The sequence below is a fragment of the Cyrtonyx montezumae genome, unplaced genomic scaffold (genome assembly GCF_038088225.1).
Source record: "Cyrtonyx montezumae isolate F1298 unplaced genomic scaffold, pur_monq_1.0 scaffold_2, whole genome shotgun sequence".
NCBI classification, from domain to species: Eukaryota; Metazoa; Chordata; class Aves; order Galliformes; family Odontophoridae; genus Cyrtonyx; species Cyrtonyx montezumae.
The window spans coordinates 3,071,436-3,094,167 of NW_027071936.1; the positions used below are offsets into that span (position 1 = coordinate 3,071,436).

A 22,732-nucleotide genomic window follows, 5' to 3' on the forward strand; every position below is an offset into this window, starting at 1 on the left:
AGTAATGGTAATTATTAATGTGTGAAATGAAACATTCTGTTTTTAACAGACTTCAGTATCAAAAGTAGAAAGATCAGCGAAAGGATCTCTTCTTTCAATCACCAACCTGCAAATACTGAGTAGTTTGTTAAGAACTGTCATGTGTACAGGCTGATAGGGATTTACAGCCCTCTGTAACCACTGCTTTTACTAACGTATTCTGTCAGGTTTCCTGAAGCAAAGGTATGGAACAGCATGAAGACAAACACAACTGCGGATGTTCAAGCACTTGTCTAGGACCTGTTTTGTTCCTCTGCACAGCGTTGGCAGACTGTATTCCTCAGCCTCCTGCCTGGGACTCCATCTGAAGCTCAGCAGGAGATCTCCTATCCTAGATTTTCAATGGCAAAATCCACTGTGGGACTTCCTATTTGCAGGCTGTGCTCTTGCCTTTAAATCCATGCCAACCTCTGCTTCATCTTGGACTCCGTCCTACCCACATCAAAAATGCTTTCTACATCATTACAAACAGCTACCCTAATTGGATATTGCAATCCCTTTCAGTGACCAGTGACAACAATAAATAGCATCACAAACTTAGGTGGACTTACAGAAGTGTATAGGACATATATTTGTACCAAAAGGGAGGGCACAGAGCCCAGCTATGGAAATCATGTCCCCCCTCCCCAGCACAGTGACACCACCACTCAGAGGGCAGCCAATACTCTGCAGCTCTCCTCCATCCCAGGCCTGAAGCCATGGCCATGCTGCTGCTCCTCCACACATCCTGAGGTCCTGTGATGCCCTGCTCAGTTGCATGCACTGAGCAGAGATAATATAACAGGTAAAGAAGCGCTCCTGTTTTTCCCCGGTTCTTAACTAAATGATGTGAAAGTCAGTGAGGAGTGCTCGCCTGACTTCTCTTTCAATTTCTGACATGTCAGCACAGCAGACACTTTGCTTCTTTAAAACATGGCGAGTCAAGAACATATGGTTCCTTCTTGGGTTAATGTTGCATTTTAATTCAGCTGAGAGCGCAGATACAGACTGGGCAGAGGATGGCTTGAGAGCAGCCCTGAGGAAAAGGGATTCTGCCTCTCTGCTCCGCTCTCTTGAGATCCCTGGAGTAGCGTGTCCAGTTCTGGGGCCCCCAACACAAGAAGGACATGGAGCTGTTGGAGGGGTCCAGAGGAAGGCCATGGAGATGATCAGAGGGCTGGAGCACATCCCCTGTGAGGGCAGGCTGAGAGCTGGGGCTCGTCAGCGTGGAGAAGGCTCTGGGTGGATCTTATAGCGGCCTTCCAGGACCTGAAGGAGCCTACAGGAAAGCTGGGGAGGTTGTTGTTTTTTTTTTTTTTTTTTTTTTTTTAAAGGACAGGTAATGACAGGACGAGAGGAAATGGCTTTAAACTGGAAGAAGGCAGATTTAGAGTAGATGTCAGGAAAGAATTCTTTACTGAGAAGGTGGTGAGACGCTGGAACAGGTTGCACAGAGAGGCTGTCTCCTGTCAGCAGAGCCTTAGCACAGACACAGCGGGTGGACTGCAAGCTGCTTGGGACACGGATTTCTTCTCTTGTTGTACCTCTAAAGTACAATGCACGCGGGGACTTCTGAACAACTACTGTAATACCAATTACTAATCTGGAGTATAAACCCTTCCAACTTGGCCAGGAACGCAGCAGTGTGTGAGCCTGCTGCTGGACGGATGAATCACTGCTGCTCCCCAGATGCGAGCTGCCAGCATGCAGCGCAGGGTTGCTAATATCAGCGCTGCCGTGTCTCTTCTTTCGGTCCGGGATTTAGGTTGTGGGGAGTGCATTTGCTTCTTGATGGCTTCCACATTCTCTGTCCAACGTGGGTGGCCGGCAGGGATGGTTTGCCTCAAACACGAATGGCCGGGAGGGATGGTTTGCTCCAGCACGGCTACTGAGGCGATCGCGCCTTGAGAAGAAACGCGTTTTGCTTTCAGAGCTCAGGAAAACAGGAACGAGTCGGCGTCTGACAGCTCGCACGTCTTCCTCGGATCACAGCCTGTCGCAAGCCCTGCGTTTCTCCAAACCCACACGGGAGCCCCGTCCTCCTTCCATCCCCCACCCCCCCCCACTCCACGCCGCAGTGCAGCCGGTGGGCGGAGCGGGACGCGGCCTCGGCCCCGCGCGGCCGGAACGGAGCTGGGGGGATGTGGGGGGGCCGAGCGGGCGGAGCCAGCGCGGACAGCGGGCGGCTGCAATATGTCGCACCCGTCCCCTGCGGAGCGGCCCGGCAACCCCCGCAACCCCCGCGCCTTCTTCGACGTAGACATCGGGGGAGAGCGAGGTGGGAGCGGCGGGGAGCGGGCTCCACTCGGAGCGGCCCTTCCCCGGCGGGGGTCGGAGGAGCGCGGAATGAGGGTGTGTGGGGGAGGGGGTATCGCGGGCTCCTCGCGTGCCCCGCCGGCGTGGGCAGGAGGACGGCAACATGGCAGCCGCTCCCCGGGCCGCGTGGTTGGCCCCGGCCGCCATCAGCCGCCGTGGAACGGCGCTCAGATCCAAAACGATCGGGGTCTGAAGGATGCATTGCCATCGCCCTGAGATGCGAGGCCTAACGCTGGTTCTCTCTCTGCCCTTCCAGTTGGACGAATCGTCTTTGAGCTGTTTGCCGACGTTGTGCCTAAAACTGCCGAAAATTTCCGTGCGTTATGTACGGGAGAAAAAGGAACAGGGCCGACCACTGGGAAACCCCTCCATTACAGAGGGTGCCCTTTCCATAGAAGTAAGTGCTCAGAAGCGTTGCTCTTTGTGCCTTTCCCGACTTGCTGCCACACTGTAATTGTTTTCTCTTACAGTAATTAAGCAGTTCATGGTGCAGGGTGGAGATTTCTCGAATCAAAATGGCACAGGCGGAGAAAGCATATACGGTGAAAAGTTTGAAGATGAAAACTTCCATTATAAGGTATTCCAGTAGTAATTTTGGGTTTCCGGTGATGTTTAGATGTCTTGCTATGTGAGACCCCATCTCACAGCAACTAAAATACCAGCAGCCATCTCTGTCCCGTGGTTAAAACGAGTTAATGTGCCTCTACGACACAGAAACTCGCTGGACAGTGCACTTAGCATCAAGCAGTCCCGAGCACCGTCTCCAAACCAGTGTCTGGCCAACACTGAGTCTGTCACGGTCTGATTTTTCTGACTTGCAATCGTTTTTGTATTTCTCCGTTCTGATGTGTTTCTTTTTTGTTTTGTTTTATAACGCAGCATGACAAACCAGGGCTGCTGAGCATGGCCAACGCGGGACCTGGTACTAATGGCTCCCAGTTCTTTATTACCACGGTGCCTACTTCTCACCTGGATGGTAAACACGTGGTCTTTGGCCAAGTGATCAAAGGAATGGGTGTTGTTAAAATACTAGAAAACGTTGAAGTAAACGGAGAAAATCCTGCCAAGGTAAGCAAGGTCTTCTATGGCACCTAGGGAGGAGATGGAGGCTTTTTTGGGGTGGGGGAGGAGTTGTTTTAATCAGCAAAACTGTTACTGAGGCTTGGTTTTTTTCTTTTCCAGCTGTGTGTCATTGCAGAATGTGGAGAGCTAAAGGAAGGAGATGACTGGGGAATTGTGCCCCAGGATGGTTCTGGAGACACTTACCCAGATTTTCCTGAAGACTCAGATATCGACTTAAAAGATGTAAGTATTTTTCTTTAAGGGTACTTTACAGAATGTGAAACCCATAAGGACTCTGTGTTACAGAGGCTGAGTGAACACCATGGCAGACACCAGTTCTAAGAATCAGGATTCTGATCAACTGGCAACGCTCACTTTTAGGAAACTGAATGCTGGGGAGGAAACTGCTACCTCTTTTTTTCAGTTACTGGGTAAAAAAACCAGCTGCAGTTAGCACTAACAACACCATATTGTACTTCCTTTTCTTTTTACTCATTTTTTTCCTTGTGCTGTAGTGTAATTGTACTGAATTGTAATTAGACCTGCGTCTGAGAGATGGCTCTCAGACTTCTTTTATGCAGCTTTTAAAATATCCACCCTTAAAAAGTTGCCTTATTAAAAAATTAATGAAAGGACCAACCTTTGAAAAACATTTCTAGCATATAATAGCCAGGTGCTACTATATGCTTGAAATATACAGCGCTCTGGAAATAGAAATGATGGATTTTATGCACACAGGCAGTTAATTTTCTCATTCCATAGAAGTTTGACAAAGTAGAGATTATTACAGGAGTGGTTTTGAAGCTAGCATTTATCTGAAATCGAAATACTTCTGCGATTTCATTGTAGTCTGTGAGAAAGAACAGACATGGAATCCTACTGTTAAAAATTAGGTAAGCCAGGGCTATTTTCCTGAGTAAATTTATATCTTCTATTTTCCATCTATTTATTAGGTTGACAAGATTGTGGCCATAGCAGAAGACATAAAGAATATAGGAAATACTTTCTTCAAATCGCAAAATTGGGCAGTGGCAGCTAAAAAGTATAGTAAAAGTTTACGGTAAGGCTCATCATTAAATGAGGTAGTTCTGCAATCCAAATCCATTTTGCTATCAAGCAATTATATGTGCATTTTAAAAATGCGTGGTGCTCTGCTTGGTTGTTGTTTTTTTTTTCCCTCCTGTTATCAACCATAACTTCCAGAGTCTGGAAGACGGTTGAGTTTTAGCTACTTGTTCATGTAGGTCTTCTACCTACTGCTAGGTAAGAGCTATAGGCAGAAAGTATTGTTCCTCTGTTAATGCTCCTGCTGTCCTGGCATGTACCTAAGAAGATAAGTACAACTGTACTGGGTGTTTGGAGAAGAAAGGAGGGAGATATGTCTTGGATATCTAATAATTGGTAGGTTTAGGAGATTGCTTACTTCAAGAGAGATCACTCCCAAACATGACGCTTAATTCCTTAGTGCCTTTTATTTTCAGGCACCGTGCTGTCATCCTGACTCCATGTATAAATCAGACTTTCCTTCAAATTCGTAATCTTCGTGTTTTCATTTCCACACTGCTCCTTTCTTCTGTTGTGAAACCAGCTTCATTTAAATGTAGTCCTCCCAGTGACTTCCTACTGGCCTTTACCTTGCCTTCTGGTCACTGGTTAATCAGCAGTAACAATGAAAGAAAATGCATTCAAGAATATTTAACGCTGCGCTTTAACTAATTGGGTTTCATAAAGTGATGTCTTCCTGAAGCATAAAAAAAAACATCCTTTAATTATAGCTACTAACTCAAGATGTAGCTTCTCTTGTTTTCAAGAATCTTCTCATACCCCCAAATGCGAAATAACTGATTTGACACCATAAACCTTTTAGAAATCATAAAGAAAATGGGCTGGGATGAGCCTTGAGGAACTCTGGATTTTAACTAACCATTCTAAGAAAAGTAACAGGTATAATTACGCCACCACTCCCAGTTAGTTGTCATGCCAATGTGAACACAGCTAAGGAAGGCTCTTTCAGTTTGCGCAGACCACTTCTTTTTGATACTATTTGTCCTAGTGAATGGAAGGTAGTGTCTCTGAACTAGACATATCTGTTTGGCCTGTAAAGAGTTGGAACATGTTCTCATACTGCTGTTGTATCATAAAGTCTAATCCTTTAGGTAGGATGGAGTAATTCTAGCACAGCACTTAGCAGAGACAGCTCTCTTGTCTTAGTTAAAACTCACCTAGCAAACAACAAAATCTGGCAGTGTTGTTTTTAAATCAGTGTTGCACTTTGTATTGTTTCAAGCTTAGATTCTGTTGTAGCTTTTTAGATTCCGTTATAGCTTTCAGGTTATTTTTCTCCCCATCTTATTTTTAATGTAAGAACTTAACACTTTCATCAAAACGTTATAATTCCCTTTTGTTTCTCTTCATATCGAACATAGAGATTTCTTTGACTTGAAAGTTCTAATTTTGTTTGTAGAATGATTGCAGACCTTCATTGTTTGGTGTGATTTCGAGATCCCTTAGGTGTACTCTTCCTTGCTTTGAACGTAATTAAGTTTTGTATTATTTGCTTTTGCACCTTTGTTCTCTCTTCTGGCTTCATCTTTTACATGATGCACAGCAAGCAGGTAAATCAGTGGCATCACATCTAATTTGTAGTTTAAACATTGCTTATTTCTATACTTAGTGCACTTGTCTAAAGAAAAAAAAGACTGCTAGTATGGAGTAGGGACAGGAGTGCATTCCTCCTGTGTTTGTACACTCAGCCTAAGTTCAGCTTTTGTTAGGTTAAGTCCCACGTATTGTGGTGGAATTACAGCTGCATTAAAAACACCAGTTTGGAGAAGGCAGCTTGTGCCTATCTGTGGAAGGTTAGCTAAGGGCAGAACAAAACCAAAGCTGCAGCACTAACACACGTTCTTTGTCCACCTGCTTTTCCCCAGGTATGTAGAAGCTTCTGAAATCGTGGCGGAGGAGGGAGATAAGCCAAAGTTGAAGACCATTGGGTTGAGCTGCATTTTAAACATTGGCGCTTGTAAACTGAAACTGTCGGACTGGCAGGGAGCCATTGAGAGTTGTTCAGAGGTAAACTTAGCATTAAGTAATTAAACGAGTACAGAACACTTATCTGTTAGTGGGGGAGCACCTGCTAGGGCTCCCTGCTGGAAACAGGCTCTCTTCTGCCTGATGACGGCGGTGTTACAACTGGCTATTCAGGGTGGACAAAAGAAACGAAGCACATAAAGCATGTGTCCTCCAGAAAGCGATAAAAATCAGAACAGCATTTCAGCTTACAAATAGAAATCATTAAGCATAATATTGTAATACTTGCAAGTCTGAAAAACATACAGATATGTTCATGATTGCAGAATTGCTAAAGGCAGCTGTGTTGGAGCTATCTGTAACACGTTCAGACCATCAAAAAGCTAATCAGTGTTTTAATCAGAACAGCAGTTTTCTAAGACTAACCAGTAGACTTCAAGGAATTGTTAATGAGAGATTACACATTTCTAGTCAGGATTCCCTGCAGCCACAAATTTTTTTCAATGACCAATCTGTAATACACGCACTGTTTGTTGCAGTTAAGGAATTAGAAAGAGCTAAACCTGATCATACAAACCTTGCCTTAAATGAGCTGTAAGCACATTTGATCCAGCTACAAATGAGGAATGCTGCATGTGGGTGCATGGGGCACGCACCTCATTGAGTTCTTGGCTCCAAAGAGTCTTGCAGGCTTTGCAGCAGGCAGGTCACAGTCAACTTCCAGTACAGTACATTATGCTGAAGTGATGAGAAAAACATCTGGATACTGCTTTAATGTCTACATTTCTTAATGAAGTTGATAAATAAAACCCCACATTCACACACAGATTTAATCTATCAGTAAAAAGCTCTGTTTTCTAAATTCACTACTACATGCTAACGTGGCAACTTCATTCAATTCACAGGCTCTTGAAATAGATCCAGCAAATACGAAAGCTCTCTACAGACGGGCTCAAGGATGGCAGGGAATAAAAGATCTCGATCAGGCACTGGTATGAGCACAATACTTAATAATAATAATTTTAACCTGAACATCTCATCCATCTGAGCATTCATTTATATTTCTCTTTCTATTAAGGCTGATCTTAAAAAGGCTCATGAAATCGCCCCTGAGGACAAAGGTAAAAATAAAGCTGTTTCTTACAGATATACTTTATTTCAAGAACGTAACAAAGTGACCAGGGAAACACTTGCACAGAAAATCATACCAGTGGTGTGCCCGAAGTGGAGGCTTCTGTAAGCTGCTGAAACATAGAATGCTCATTCCTTAAGCACAAGTCTGCTGACGTGGAAAGGTGCTCTGGTACAGCATTGATGCTTCGGGTGCCCTGCACAACCTGCTCCTGTAGCTGCAGGGATCAACAGCATAGCTCAAAGCAGTCTTAATGATTTCCAGGTTGCAGTTAACATCTAATAGGATGAGATTTTTACATCATAGATCCAGTGTGCTTCTTACATCCGGGTTACCTTACCAGGTGAAACAAAGCATGGGACAAAGCCTGACCTAACAGAAAATGAAATATAGTCCTGCTACATAAAACAGTACCTGGAGCAGTGAGATCTGTCTTGACACAGTGGGAAACCTGATGTCAAGACATTACTATAACCGTGTCATGGATTTTCTTTTTGAACAGCTATCCAGACGGAAACACTCAGAATCAAACAGAAGATAAAAGCTCAAAAGGAGAAAGAGAAGGCAGCTTATGCCAAAATGTTTGCTTGAGTTTTTTATTCCTCAGTGTCAAATTCTATGCACTAACTCATGCGAAAGGCTAAATGGAGCTGTAAGCAAGTGTTCCTTCTTTCATTTGCCCTGTACTGCACTTCTGTGTTTACAACTTATAAGTCTAATAATAAAGACATTGGTCAAAGGTTAAGCATCGCTCTTCTTTTTAGTAACTTGTGGTGGTTCAGTTATGTCATTAATGCATAATGCAGCAGTGGTTGTGTGCTTGTGGCTCAACAGAGCTTCCTAAGAAGTCTGGGTTATCACTGCAGCAATTTGGACCTTTTTTTTTTTTAATTATTATCTTTTTAATTATTTATTAGTGCAGGCCTGATTCCTTGGAAGAAAAAAGTGCTAGCAGACATGTCAAAAAGGTGCAACTACTAAACATCTGTTAAACCTCCTTACAGATTGTATTGCAGATGGGCTCCCTGTCATCATCAGAAAGAAAACACAGGAACAAGTCTAGCTTTTATATCAAATGCAGAACACAAACAGGGACAGTTTCCTAGGCGAATGTATTTTCCCTACTGTGAGGTAGGACTACATGTAATAAAGCACTTCAGATAGACAGAGAAAGCACTTAAGGAGTCACTAAACTCTTCCACCACCCCACACCCATCATTCTGACAGGAGCCATAGCCAACACTGAACTACAGCAACACACCCTAAGTTCATTTGTTAGTCCCAAGATAACTTTCTTCTGCCTGCCACAAGACTCCTGAAAAGCTGTACTTAAATAAGGCTAGGGTTTAACCAGAGCACACTGACATTCCGTTTGATGCACTGGTCATACCTACAACTGAGAATGGCACATAGCCTCCAACTGAAACATTCGAATCAGTGCCGTACTTTTACACTTCAGCATAAAACATTCCAACGTAGCTGCTGGCTGATCAGAAGTCACTGAAAAGCCTTCTGCCACTTCACATCCCGTTATAAGCTGGTCCTCCGCCACCTTCAGGCACTACCCAGTTAATGTTCTGACTTGGGTCTTTAATATCACATGTTTTGCAGTGCACACAGTTCTGAGCGTTTATCTGCAGTCTTGACCCTTCTCCTGTTTCCAGAGGGATATATTCATAAACTCCTGGGAAAAAAACAAGAACGTATCACTTCACCGACCAGTTTCTCCTTGCACGTACAGTCAAATGCAAAGCATAAGGACAGAGGTATATTACCAGTGTCACTCAACAGCTTTCCCCTATGTTTATCAATTATTTTGACACATAAGTATTCTTAATAACATACACATTTGAATATCTCCCCTTGGCCCCTCTTCTAGGGGAGGGGTGGAATGGAATAAGCAGAATACTCGAAGTACACAGTAGGCCCAGGTTTTTTTTTCTCTTGAAATATATATATTTTTAATAAAACTTGCAAAAAATCTCTCACATTTCATTTTTATTACCCACCTGCTGGGCAAAACCTTTGTTCTGGTCCATCAAATACAGCCAGGTTCCTGCTCACAGGGATGCTGTCATCTTTCAGAGTCAAATGAGCAGGCTGGTCATGTTCATGATTTGTACCACTTAAAGCCACAGATGACAGGAGATCAAAACTGATTTTTCCATCAGGCTTTGGGTATTCAATAGGTGTGCAGTCTTTGGCTGGCTTGAGCTGAGCAAAATCTGGTCCTAAGACATTTTTAACAAATAAGAGTATAGTTACTGTAACTTGCAGCCACACAAGAACAATTTAATCAAGCTTTGTTGACTTCCACCCTTATCAGAACGAACTATTTCCTAAGATGAAGTCCTTCCCAAGAGACATACGTATGCCAAAGTAGAATACTGCTTTAATGCCTCTGCGTATGTGATACACAAGGTCGTGCAACACGTCTGCCACAAGACTGCTTCACCAGTTAGCCACTGATTTCTACAGTTCTTGCCACTTGACCACATATCCTCTAGCTTCATCTAAAACCAGATGCATGTTCTAAACATCTTATATAATATAAAAATATGGAAATAATGGAGTTACCTGGATGTTTTAACGTCCACGGTTCCTTTCCTCTGAGCAGCCAGTAAAATATACCCGTGTAAATCATTCCTCCATACACACCAAGTACACTATGGCAGGATGGTCGGATGTTTCTAACAGAGTACAGCTCTTTCCAGACCCAGGACTTCTTCAGGTTCTCTTCATATTCTTGCACATCAAGTCCTATGGCAGGACATTACGTGTTATACCTAGAGCATGTAAAGGCTATCCTTGAAATACAAAATGATTGCTGAATAAAGGCAACTGTTAGCAATGAAGAAAGCAAAATCAGGATTTCAAATTAGTTCTAAGGGTTTGTACATGAAAACATGCTTCAGTCTCTATTTTCTGCCTCACATTACTGCCTGAGAAAGCTCCTTACCTATGCAAAAAGCAGTAACTGGGCTGTAATACCATCTTGACAGAACTGATTAGCAGCTTATAAGTCTGGTAATCAGTGAGTGTTGCAATAACCCACTAAGAGTGATTAGTACCTCAGATGTGTTCTAAGCACTTCATCACTATGCTAAACTAGGAGTTTTATCTATTTGTTCAGCATACCTCTGTGCCACCTTCAGCAGCATGTTACACTTGAACAACAATCCACTGCTACAAGCAGATTTCTGAAACACTAATCACGTGGCACACGGCTATAGCGTCCATTTCCAGGATAAATGAGATTCTGATGAGGTTATCTGCTGACAGCCTTTGTTAACAGATTAAAGGGAACAAGCCAAGCTTAGGTGCAGAGCAGTACATGTGGTCAGGATCAGGTGATTACTTGAGCGTGTTCAAATTACATGCAACAGAGAATACACAATCTCACACTGAGATGACTGTAAAGACAGAAAAAGTATCCTACCACAGAAGGGAAAAAAACCAACTATCCTACCAACGAAGTAGTGAAGAGCAAACTCGAGAACTCTCACCCCCTTCTGGTCACATTTTACCAGCTTTGTTTATTTATTTATTTTTGCTTTCCTTTTGTAGTCTTTCAGTAAGACTTCTTGAATAATGAAGCACATTTTAACATTTGTAGGAAAAAAATACACTGTTCTTGTTTTCTTGTACAAGCAGTGTAAGCTTACTTCTCAGATGCTCATTATGAGCCTATTTTTGCTCTAGCAGCAGGAGCAATGCTTCCTAATAACTACATAAAAGCCAATTTCTTCAATCAACTCACCATCTAAATAGTAAATAAACATTACATATCTTTCTAAACCACCACACTCATTTCAGGATTTACTTGCATTTCCTTCAGACTTTAAGTTAAACTGCTAGTGGTTCAACTGAACGCAAGGCAATTCCACGTGACATACAGTGATCTTACCCATTGTCTTTGACTGGAGATTGTCATTGGTTAATTGCTTAAAGATTGCTTCTGACGCCAGCATGCCACTTTTCATTGCAGTATGCGTCCCTTTGATCTTAGGCACATTCATGAGTCCAGGGCTGCAACCAACTAACAATCCCCCTGGGAAGGTGAGCTTGGGTAATGACTGAAGAGGAAAAAGAAAGTATGAGGGTTTTTGTGGTATTTGAGAGAAGCTGCTCAACAGCCAACATATCTGTGTTTTGGTGCTAAATCATTCTCTTACTCCTGTCCTGCAAGGAGCACGATGTCATTGAGTTCGATTAACTCAAACTTAAGACAGGAAGATGACTTGCAAACATGTGTATTTTAGTAATATTCATTTATCCTCCCATACTAACTACAAAAAGAGTATCCCCTGGAATTCAAGATAATCTGAAATCAAAACAAAAACCAAAGCTACACAACCACTTGTGTAAGAGAATCCTCCTGTAGTCCAGAGATGCGTATGAATCGGGCTGCTGTAGTTATCACAGCTACACATGCAAAAAAGAGTTACCCCTTAAAAAATCTTCTTAAGAGACTCATCTATCAGTTTTTCTTGTTTTTAACTGAGTACAAAATATATATATATGCTACTGCCCTGAAAGAGGGGGCAGGGCTGCACAGGGAGGTGGTGGAGTCACTGACCCTGGAGGTGTTCAAGAACACTGTGCTGAGGGACATGGTTTAGTGAGAACGATAGGTGATGGGTGGCTGGTTGGACTGGGTGATCCTGTGGGGTCTGGTCCAACCTCGGTGGTTCTATGATTCTATGATAATTTATATGTATTATAAAATTACTTAGAAATTTAATTCCATGATCAGATGGGCAACTAACTACAGAAAGTTAAAAAGTTAGAACTTGTTTTCGTATTAGGAGCAGAGAGTAAGGGATGCATTGTGTTAAGTCCAGAAAAGAAGCCTAAAGATTTGGAGACAGAGGTGAAAGACCTGCAGCTGCACCATCTGTAACTCTGTAACCATCTGTAATCAGCCCAAAAAAAGGCTGTCAGTGACATTAAAAATACCACACTCTTCTAGTCGTACATCTGCTGCACTGTAAGGAGCACACAAAGTCCAAATCTGACTGCTTCATCTAAGCCAGAAATTCAATGATGATGCTCCATGATGGAAAAATGAGCATGCTGGAAAGAGTGGCCTTTATTCTGAGATAAGCTAGTAACACTCCAGATATCAGGAACTGAATACAAAGAAAATGACACAACATACTTCCAGTTCAGACTGCACAGCAGACTGATTGAACATGTTATCACAGGTATGATCACTGAGTTACTTTGTGAACCCACACGTCTAAGTCCCAAGGCACGCTTGCATCAAAACTCCCAAAGATTACACCAACAATTATCTTGGTGCTGAAGTTCTACTTGTATTGCAAAAGCTGTCCTACACCACATTTACACTAAAGAAGGGATTCAAAATAAAAAGACAAAGCCATCAGAGAACACAGGGAAACAGCCCGATAAACTGGGTGCAAATAATCTAGCTACTATCACTGACTTAAGGGTCAAGCACTCAGAAAAACATCCAATTAGGAAAATCCCACTCACCCCCAAAAACAGATAAGTGGTGCTACCTTCTCCCCCAGGTTTCCAAGCAAAACCAAGAATCTTTGTAGCTCCTTCATTGCTAAACACATCTGCTTGCAAAATAAGCCCCATATACAATGTATAGTGAAGCGATTGTGTCAGAAGGCTGCTAGTGTTACAGAATCCAAGCCTAGCCAATCACAGCAGCTGCCACCAAGAAAGGTAACATCTTTCTGTCATTTCCCCACAGCATGCAATCTGCATCTGCTGTACTACAAACATGGCTATCAAGATTGGACAGTAAAACTCGATGAAAAAGTTACCTGGATACCACCTTCATTCAGTGCTCTGGCACCGTATGCAATCCTTTTTCCACCCTCCAAAGTAGGTTCTACAGTAGGATGATGCTTCCACCTCTGAAACTCCCTAAACGGATTCAAATAGGGATTTTGATAATCTAAGCCAACCTTAAAAAAAAGTGTAACATTAATGGAAATGAATTATGAAATCTTACAAACAGTTAGGAAAAGAAAACAATCATGCAACAGCACATCAGCTCCTTATATTATTTCATACCGAACCAACCTTAGGATCTTTGTTACCTACAGCACTGCCAAAAACAGGACAGTGCCAAAGCAGGTCTGAGAACATGCTGCCCCAAAGACTATGACCTACCTAAAACCTGAAGAACTGAAGTACTTAACTGCACTGCAACCACCTTCCACCTGCCTTTGAAATAAAGCAGTGAAATTAATCGAAGCATGGTTCAATGGGTAGGATAAGTAGGAAACCTCGTTTCAAATTCACATCCCAAAAACTGATGTAGACAAGCTGAAAGGAGTAAGCAAATACTTCAAGATAGCTATGCCCCTAATTATTTCCCATTAGGTGAACTATCACAAGAAAGCACTGGGTAAGAATGACAAAAGCAGAAAACGGGAAACAGGCATTTGCTGAATGCCCACGATTTGCACTTTATTCATCTGAGAACTTGTTCAAAGCTATATTCTAGTTTTCCCATCTTTAACGTATTCACAGAAATAAGTTGCTGAATTTTCTGAGGAATAATTTCTGGCTGCTCTAAGTTTTATTTGAGAAAAATCAGCAAAATATATACTGCAAGTCAGCATCAAGCAGTACCTTGATTTCTCTGCCTGTTCACTGCTCTTAGAGAGCGATTAGCCTCAACTTTCATTGCCCATAAACCACTGACACTCATAAGAGATATAAATGGAAACGCTGCATTTCCTATGGTTCTCCCATGAAATGGATGCACATCCTACGTCGACACAAGAATAAGAAACAATTACAGCTGCACAAAGTGACCCGAGCTTGACATTTCCAAACTTTCAAATACTTCACAAAAACTTTGTGAACACAGTTTGGATTAATCATTTTCTTATGGCTTTAGCAAAATAGGTAACTTTCACAAAAAAAAAAAAAGTATATAGTTCTCCATTTTGTCCTTAACAGAAGGCACTACATCTAAAGACAGATTAATGTGGCAAACAGAGAAAAGTAATTATAAAAGTGAAGACTGAACAACAACAACAGACACATATGAGAAGAAAAAAATAACGACATACCACAAATCCAAGAGCAACTAGAGGTTCACCCTCATTTAAGTGATAAAGAAAGGATCCTCCATAGGTATGTCTGTCTAAAGGCCAGCCTACAGTATGTTCTACTCTTCCTGGTTTCCAATTCTTCTCATCGATAGTCCATAACTGAAATGAAAATCACCAATCATTATTTTATACTGGAAAGCGATGCGTTTTCAATAGCATAAAAGACAAATACAGTTAAGTGCTTAGGGAAAAAGACCTACCTAAGTTTACTTGTTGCTAAAACCAAATCATAAACTCATACAACTAAAGGCCAGGTAAGAAAGTCTCAACCCTTTGTTGAGTTACCACTTACAGATTGGACAGCACTTCTCCACCTTGCAAAGCTGTGCATTAGAAGACAGGACAGACTCCAGCATCACACCCAAAATACTCACTCAACCACAGGGCTTTCTTATTGAGAGCTTTTTTTTTTTTATCTTTAAAAAGCATTTCGTCACAAGATTTCCAAAGTCAGGCTTAACCACGTGGCTGAACTGATCTAAATATTGGTGCCTAACAAGCTGTCCTCTCTTCTCTCTCCTGCACATCTCCAGGACTCATTTGATGCACAGCGTATTCACAGAAGCATTTTCACAATTACGTTATGGGGGAATTTGCTGCTTGCTTCACAAAACATCTCTTCAGCATGAAGTTCTGTGCCTAGTGCAGTCTAATGACTAAAGGGGAATGGATCTGTTCCTTCCAGTGCCACAGAGCACCCCCAAGCACAGAGGGTACACCTAGAGCAACGTTTCAGTTTGGATTAAGGAGCACATTTTGAGCACCACTCCTGGTTGCACCCACTTCCTGTGCTTCAGTTCACACTACAGAGCAGATGCAGGAGGCGTGAACTGGATTCCTTTCAGATGAAACTCAACTCCAAGACTGGCTCCAGAAGCCCATCTAAAGCATTCCAGTCACAAAAGGGTACTCAGTTCACCGCACTCACAGAGCTAGTCCAAAGTAAAAATAACCCTCAGATGTGCATAGCATGGATATTGGCTCATCAGCACCAACTATTTCACTTTACAGCTCCATTCTTATTGGACTGTACTATTTGAGAAAGCAGACAGCCACAGTGAAACGTGCCTTATCTGTACGGAGACTTGAACAACTTTGGTATGAGAAACTTTGATTAAGACTATGTCGTGTGGAGGATCATTTACCAATTGGTTATTCTCTAAAGAAATAAAAAATAACTACTTAGTAAATGCTCAGTAGGTACAAGCACGTACCTAAAGAAATACATAATATGTCATAGTCTGTCTACAAACAGATCAACATACCCTAAACAGGCATTTTTCACAACTAATATTTCCTGAACATAAAAGATATTGAAAATGAAACCCAATCCCCACCCTGATTTTACAAGCCCAGTGCAAAAATCAGCAGGGGGGTGGGGGCAGAGAGCTAGTGGGGAAGCTCATCTAGAGAGTGCAACATCTGAAATACGCGTCTGAAACAGCACTGAAATAATGAATATACAGAAAAATCAGACAACCATTCTTCCCCCCCCCCTCAGGTATTGAAATAACCTAAAATTAGGCAGCAAAAAATTCTCTCTTCACTAGAAGTACTGAAAGTAGATTACACAAGCCGCAAGCGAGAAGGGTTTAGAAGGGAAAATGGATTTATAGATAGCTCTAGATAAAAAAACAGAAACAGCAGCCGAAACAGACAAAACATTCAGAAAATGTCATCAGCTTCAAAGCTGCAAAGACTCTGATGTCTGAAAGTGTTAATCATTGCAGTGACTTATACAAAGCAGCTTGAATACAAACTACATTGTACCTTGACAGTATTCTCCTTTATCCCTAACAAAAGGGACATCATACCTCTTTCAACCCAATGCCATAGCTCTGGGCTTGACACTTCTCCCTCAGGTTGTATTTTGCATACAGCTGTTTGGCTAGATGTCCATGACAACCTTCAGCAAAGACAGTGACCTTAGCATGAAGTTCCAAGCCTCGTTCAAAAGTAGCCTGCAAAAATAGAGCATTTTGTAAGCAGTTACGACTGTGTCACAACAAATTCCCAATAAGAAAATGGAGAGCAATAAGGTGCTCCTACTGCTTCATGGTCCTGACCAGAGCCCACAAACCACAGCAAGCTATGGTTCTAGTCCAGTCACCATTCTGTACTGGAAGAGATTCTCCTATTGTATCTGCTTGTTCACTCAGCGTAGAGGAACCCCAAAAGAACAAAAAAATTAACCTGCAACTTCTTTTTTTGCATTACACTAGAATAGACTAGTAGATTATATTTGCAATTTAAGTGTACTAGATTCTAAACATACATTATCTAAATTCTAACTATGTATTCCTACCTTCACTGCTTTTTGATTGGCACTCACTGCAAGGTGAAACTATATTCATTAACAGCAGTACTTGATTGGGCTCTGTATGAACACACTGAAGGTAATTTTACTTTGAAGATTATGCAAATTTTGTTTATTTATCCGGCTCTTAATGCCCAGGAAGTACTACGAGCTGACAGCTAAAGCACTTGAATAAACAGTTTATTTTAGTTGCACTTTAATTAAGTACAAATTAATGGAATTAACAAACAATATTTTAATAGACGCTTTTTACAAGAATGAGTGGCAATAAAAAAAAAAAGTAGGTTTTCAGGATGCTTTAGAAAAAAAAATTCCTCCTGAATTAAACCCAAACTATCTTTTATTACTGTGGCATATTACTTGCACCTCCTACTGGATGAAATGTGTACCTGGAAACTGTATACATTTATCCACTGTGGGAGACAGACAATATCATACTGGAAATAATATAACACTTCTCCCCATCATCACATCCTTCTCAACTTTTTTTTTGCCTTTTAAAACAAGGCTATATTTTCTTCCCAATTCCTGCCTTAAAAGGGAAAAATAGCCCAAGTTTTTACATGAAAGTACTTCCCACAACATTATGTGAAGTAGTAAGAAACTTCACCTAAGAAAGACTAAGAAAAAAGACTTACACCCAGAATTCCTGTAGCCTCATCAACTCTGTGAAAATGAAGCTATCCTGAGGTACTGATCTTTCACTGTGTACTGCACGAGGAGGAGACAAGCTTGCCACAGGTCACAGATTCCACTAAAAATCAGTGGAAGTTTGACACTGAGGACAGAGGGTCACCTTTTGGATACAGAAACTGACCAACCAGCACAAACGTATAAAGACTGAGAATGTACCTTGCCCCAGCAAGGTAGACAGACTGTCAACAAACGTGGCTGCAGTTGTATGGAAGTGAATAAATCGTCCAGAAGCAAAAGTTTCACCTTTAATTGATCAACTTCATATAGAAAGGAAAAACATGCACTGAATTTTTTAATTTTTCTTAGGCTGAATTAAGATCACTGACACCATTAGAAGCAGGTACATCACAACTGCAATAGTTAGCTTTCTAGTTAGGGGAAAGCATCACTACTTACTTTAGGTGCTCCATCCTTCTGAATGCCTACATCATTAGTGGCTATTCCTTTCACACTACCATCTTCATGAAAAAGAACCTTTGGAAACATTCAAACAAATAAAAGGAACATTTAAACGATCTGTCATCTTAATCCACAAGACCTAACTTCTGAACACAGTCTTTCCACTGTTAAATGGTACAACTTAGGAGATGATGCAATTGTTAACGTACGTTACGATCTGCTTTGCTGGATCTGGGCAAGGGAACTTAGTCACTGAATGCTGTGACTGTACAGAGCTTGTGAAAGAACAAATAATACAGGGTGCAGGAAAGGGGGGCTGGGGGGGGTCAAAAATGCTTCACATACACATGCTGATGTCATTATTACCTCAGCAGCTGCATAGCCTGGATACAGCTCCACACCCAAAGCTTCTGCTTGTTCACCCAACCATCTCACAAAGTGTCCCAGACGTACTATGTAATTCCCATGATTAACCATTGGAAGTCCTAGGCAAGAAACAAAACATGCAAACACAGCTGAAACAGAACAGTAAGCAAAATAATACCAGCCAAATACATTGGATGTTATCTTTTTCTACAACTAATATCTTCAAAACAATACCACTGTGTTATTACAGCCATCACCTCCAATCACTGCAAGTGATTCTCCATGCACTTAAAATACAACACCGAATCAAAGTTGTTTGAAGCACAGAAAAACTGAAAAGAAAACTGAAAAAAGACAGTACAGAGAGCTCCTCCTCAAACCTTACCTGGCAGGATTGGCACTGGGATTCTAGATTTCTTCGTTAAAATTCCAAACCTGTCTTCGGTTACAGGAGTATGAAGTGGAGCCTACATGAAAAAGGAAATATAAACAGTGCTGAGAGTTGTTTCTCCAGTGAATCCAAAACAACAATAACCAAAAATATTCAACAGAGCAAAGCAAAAAAAATAAATCCCAACAACCCCTTGCTTGTGCCTTGCTAAACCAACCTATTTTCTATGGTACTACACAATATGAAATTGAGTCAGATGGACGACTTTGTTACACACTAGTAACGTGCTTGTCTGTCATACATACCCCCCGCTCCTTCCAGTCTGGAAAGAGTTCTTCTAAAGATCGTGGCTCAAGACAAGCACCAGACAGGGTATGCGCACCAATCTGAGATGCCTTTTCCACCAGACAGACACGTATTTCTTTGCCATGCTCAGCAGCTAACTGCTTGAGACGAATAGCAGCAGTAAGACCTGCAGGGCCTCCTCCAACAATGACAACATCAGCTTCCTCTGCAAACCTTTCCATGTTCACACCTTTAATAGGAAAAAAGATAATTAGATAAACCAAGATAAACCAAAGAAAAAACGGCAACAAATTTATTATTACTGAGCTTCAACTGTGCTGAAAAGTTTTTAAAATGCATTTTTCCCCCACTTACCCTCCCACCGTTTGTCTTTGTCCCGGGGATGAATGGTATAATGCGTGGTTATACGAGGCATGGCAGTGGATGCCCATCCTGCTACATGCAGCGAGGGAAGGCAGTCTCTCTTTATGAACTTTAGAGCATGAAAGCACTGACGTGCTGCAAAAAAACACACAACAGGTTTGCCAAACCAATCCTTTTTAAAGCTTTTTAATTTTTCCCAGCACAAACTGTACTACAAACACAATAGACCACCCCACCCCCTAAAGAAGACTTCCAGAATAGAAGTGGAGGAATCATAAACAGGGATTCAGATTTTCAGGAGTTTGGAACATTCTTACCATAATACCACCCAATATACTACCCAACCATTTCTGACAGCTGACACAGAAAGGTAACCAATATTTCAAGCTCCTATTTGACTCTGAACTTCAACAGTAACCCTGTGTCCAGGTTCTGTCCTCTCCCAGCTCCTTGTGCCTCCCACTCTGGTAAGATGAGAAGCTGAAAAACTGAAATGTCCTTGGCTCTGTACAGCACTGCTCAACAACAACTAAGAAACTGGTGTGTTATCAACACACTTTTTTTTTTTTTCCTAAAACCAAAACATCCCAGCTGAAACCAGGCTAGGTATTTAGAAGGCCTACAAAACATCTCCAATTGCAGTCCTGCACAGTAAAAGTGACAACATGTCAGGTATTGGCTGTGCTGAATTCTTCAGATGAATCTTGTTATTAGTCAACAGAGCTTAAGAGCTATAACCCCATCTTCTCACAGCCCTCAAGTATCCTTTGCCTGCAACCAGAAGCTGTGTGGTGTGGCTGACACATCCGAGGGATGGGATACCATTCAGAAAGACCTAAACAGGTTTGATCAGTAGGCCCAGCTAAACTTCAGGAATCCTATGACAGCCTGGGTTGGAAGGGACCTCAAGGATCATCAAGTTCGAGACCAATGCCGTGGATTCATTAAGTCCAAGTGCAAAGTCTTGCACCTGTCATGGCAACCTCTCACTATCAGTACCATGATGGGAAATGTAAGGATGACAAAAAAGATTTGGAAGTACTAGTAGATGGTAATCTAGACATGAATCAGCAGTGTGCCCTCACAGCACACAAAGCCAACCATACTTCATACTGCATTAAAAGAAGTGAGGCCAGCAGGGCAAGGGAAGTGACCCTGCCCCTCTACTCTGTGCTGGTGAGACCTCACCTGGAAGTAATGCATCCAGGTATGGAGTCCTTGGTACAGAGGAAACAAGGACCAGTTGGAGCTCACCCAGAGAAGAGCCACAAAAGTGATCTCAAGGATGGAACACTTGTTCTGTGAGCAAAGGCTGAGAGCCAAGGGTGTTCAGTATGGAGAACGCTCTGAGGAGACCTGAGAGTGACCATTCACTATCCAAAGGCATGATATAAGGCAGATAGAGTCTTTAGCAGGACCTGCTGTGAAAGGACAAGAGGAAAGGGCTGCAAACTAAAAGAGCAGACATTCAGATTGGATGTAAGGAAATATATTTTTACGGTGAGGGTACTGTGAGGCAGTAGGGCGGCTGCTCAAAGAAGTGGTAAGTGTCCCATCGCCCAAGACAACCAAGGTCAGGCTGGATGGGACTCTGAGCAACCTGATCTAGCTGCAGGTGCCCCTGTTCACAGCAGGGGAGTTGGACTAGTCTGACTTTCAAGGGTCCCTTCCAACACAAGGGCAGGAAGGCGCGAGCAGCACACGGCGCGCTCACACGCCCAGAGCCGCTCTCCCACCACTCCCTCACACTGCGCAAAGCCGCGGCGCCCACCCAGAACCTCCCCCAGCAGACACAGGAGCCGCACCGCAGCTCCGTGGCCGCGACCTTTGCTCGCATTCCGCGCCAGCCCCACCCCCACCGCGCCGTACGGCCCTACGGACGGTTCCCAGCGAGCGAGCGAGCTGCGGCGTTACCTCGGCTGGAGGACGGGCAGCGGGAGAACAACATGGCGGCAACTCGCGACCCCTCCGCACCCCCTCAACATCTGCCCCCTGCCCCCACCGCGCATGCGCACTCGGTCCCGCCCCTTGGCCAACACTTCCGCTCCCGGCGTGCCGGGTTGGGGGCGCGGCGCGGGCAATGGCCGATGCGTGTATGTGTGCGTTGCTGCCCTCAGGCCGCCTTCTCGCTGAGCCGCACCCTGCAGGCGAAGAGCGCCGTGTGGGCGCAGGTGGAGGCGCTGGCGGCACGCTGCTCCGAGAACGCACGCTGCTTGCGGACGTGGCGGGGCCTGCTGAAGGAGGACTGCGAGTCCTTGAAGCCTAGCGAGTGACGGCGGCCGAACTGCGCATGCGCTGCCGCTTTCGCGCGCTTTTTGTGCGGCGCCTCCTCCCTGCGCGCATGCGCTGTGGGGCCTGGCTGGTCAGCTGGTGGTTACAAGCGGTTAGGAAAGAGTCGGAAACGGACTATTCCCATCTCAGGGAAGAACTTTTACTGCACGTGATCCCATTTTATGCCTTGCCTTAAGCATTTGCAACTTAATTAGTTTAGCACTTACTGTTAACAGAGCCTTTTGGTCTGGAAGATGACTTTTCTGTAATAAATATCTACTGAAACTCCTGTGCCTTTACCGGAGCTGAAATACAGGAGAATGTAGCTGTACCCTGAATCAGCCCATTTTTCCCTGGTTAAGGCTATTTTTTTAAAGAGAAGCTGTTTTATCTCTTATCAAAGCAATGGAGTTTTTACAAATTTTGAACTGGTAAGTATTCTGAGGTTACTTGTGGAAACAAAGATGACGCTGAATATATTCATAATAAACTAGTGAAAAACAGGGATGCTGATAAGTCCTATAGAAAGCAGGGGGGCAGCCTTCTGAATGAACCTTAGATTACACAAGCCCTGTTGATTTGAGTTCTGAGTGTCCAGATTAAAGTAATCCACATTGCAAGATTCCACTTAGCTGTTCTATTTTATTTTTATTTTTTCCCCAGTAACCCAAAATGCTGCTGAGCAACTTGGAAGAGAAGCCATTTTGTTCAGTGGACAATGTTTTTATTTTGATCAAACGTACAGTAGTGGAAACAAGAGACTTAACTTCCGATTTCAAAATAATCCAAAGTTCTGTAAACAGCTGAAGTGTGAGTCACACTATTTTTAATTCTACTTCTTACATTACTAAGAAGTTAAGTGCAAACATCAAAAGTGTTTTTTGACTTCATTTTCAAAAGCCTCATATCAGCAATATGAAATAATTAATTTTACCTTCTTGGGCTTCCAAGCCATTGGG

General features: G+C 42.8%; 2 protein-coding genes across 3 annotated transcripts; one reads left to right on the forward strand and one right to left on the reverse strand.

Annotated features, from left to right (window-relative positions):
* Window positions 1-2,168: 2,168 nt before the first annotated feature.
* PPID (peptidylprolyl isomerase D) lies at window positions 2,169-8,303 on the forward strand. Of its 2 annotated transcripts, XM_065736231.1 has the most exons (10): window positions 2,182-2,296; window positions 2,591-2,731; window positions 2,805-2,911; window positions 3,214-3,402; window positions 3,517-3,639; window positions 4,350-4,456; window positions 6,327-6,468; window positions 7,332-7,418; window positions 7,505-7,547; window positions 8,061-8,303. In XM_065736231.1, the coding sequence occupies exons 1-10, from the start codon at window positions 2,212-2,214 to the stop codon at window positions 8,147-8,149; spliced, it is 1,113 nt and encodes a 370-aa protein (XP_065592303.1). In that variant the 5' UTR covers window positions 2,182-2,211; the 3' UTR covers window positions 8,150-8,303. The 2 variants fall into 2 exon arrangements, with proteins under 2 accessions (XP_065592305.1, XP_065592303.1); XM_065736233.1 differs by lacking the exons at window positions 4,350-4,456; window positions 7,332-7,418; window positions 7,505-7,547; window positions 8,061-8,303 and having other exon boundaries at window positions 2,169-2,296; window positions 6,327-6,430.
* Window positions 8,304-8,464: 161 nt separating this feature from the next.
* ETFDH (electron transfer flavoprotein dehydrogenase) lies at window positions 8,465-21,502 on the reverse strand. Its single transcript, XM_065736234.1, has 13 exons — window positions 21,417-21,502; window positions 19,494-19,637; window positions 19,139-19,368; window positions 18,828-18,909; window positions 18,443-18,561; window positions 18,074-18,151; window positions 16,479-16,625; window positions 14,623-14,763; window positions 13,360-13,503; window positions 11,466-11,634; window positions 10,136-10,318; window positions 9,568-9,789; window positions 8,465-9,242 (listed from the first exon to the last, which is right to left on the reverse strand). The coding sequence occupies exons 1-13, from the start codon at window positions 21,448-21,450 to the stop codon at window positions 9,079-9,081; spliced, it is 1,857 nt and encodes a 618-aa protein (XP_065592306.1). The 5' UTR covers window positions 21,451-21,502; the 3' UTR covers window positions 8,465-9,078.
* Between the last annotated feature and the right edge of the window lie 1,230 nt (window positions 21,503-22,732).

What these genes read in the sequence shown, in the direction of transcription:
- PPID (XM_065736231.1), top strand. Translation starts at nt 2,212, where the DNA reads ATGTCGCACCCGTCCCCTGCGGAGCGGCCCGGCAACCCCCGCAACCCC. An exon ending in AAGTATAGTAAAAGTTTACG is followed by an intron (nt 4,457 to 6,326) that starts GTAAGGCTCATC and finishes GCTTTTCCCCAG; the next exon opens with GTATGTAGAAGCTTCTGAAA. An exon ending in AAGATCTCGATCAGGCACTG is followed by an intron (nt 7,419 to 7,504) that starts GTATGAGCACAA and finishes CTTTCTATTAAG; the next exon opens with GCTGATCTTAAAAAGGCTCA.
- ETFDH (XM_065736234.1), bottom strand. Translation starts at nt 21,450, where the DNA reads ATGTTGTTCTCCCGCTGCCCGTCCTCCAGCCGAG. An exon ending in CAAAGACAAACGGTGGGAGG is followed by an intron (nt 19,369 to 19,493) that starts GTAAGTGGGGGA and finishes TTCCTATTAAAG; the next exon opens with GTGTGAACATGGAAAGGTTT. An exon ending in GTGGACGTTAAAACATCCAG is followed by an intron (nt 9,790 to 10,135) that starts GTAACTCCATTA and finishes AAAATGTCTTAG; the next exon opens with GACCAGATTTTGCTCAGCTC.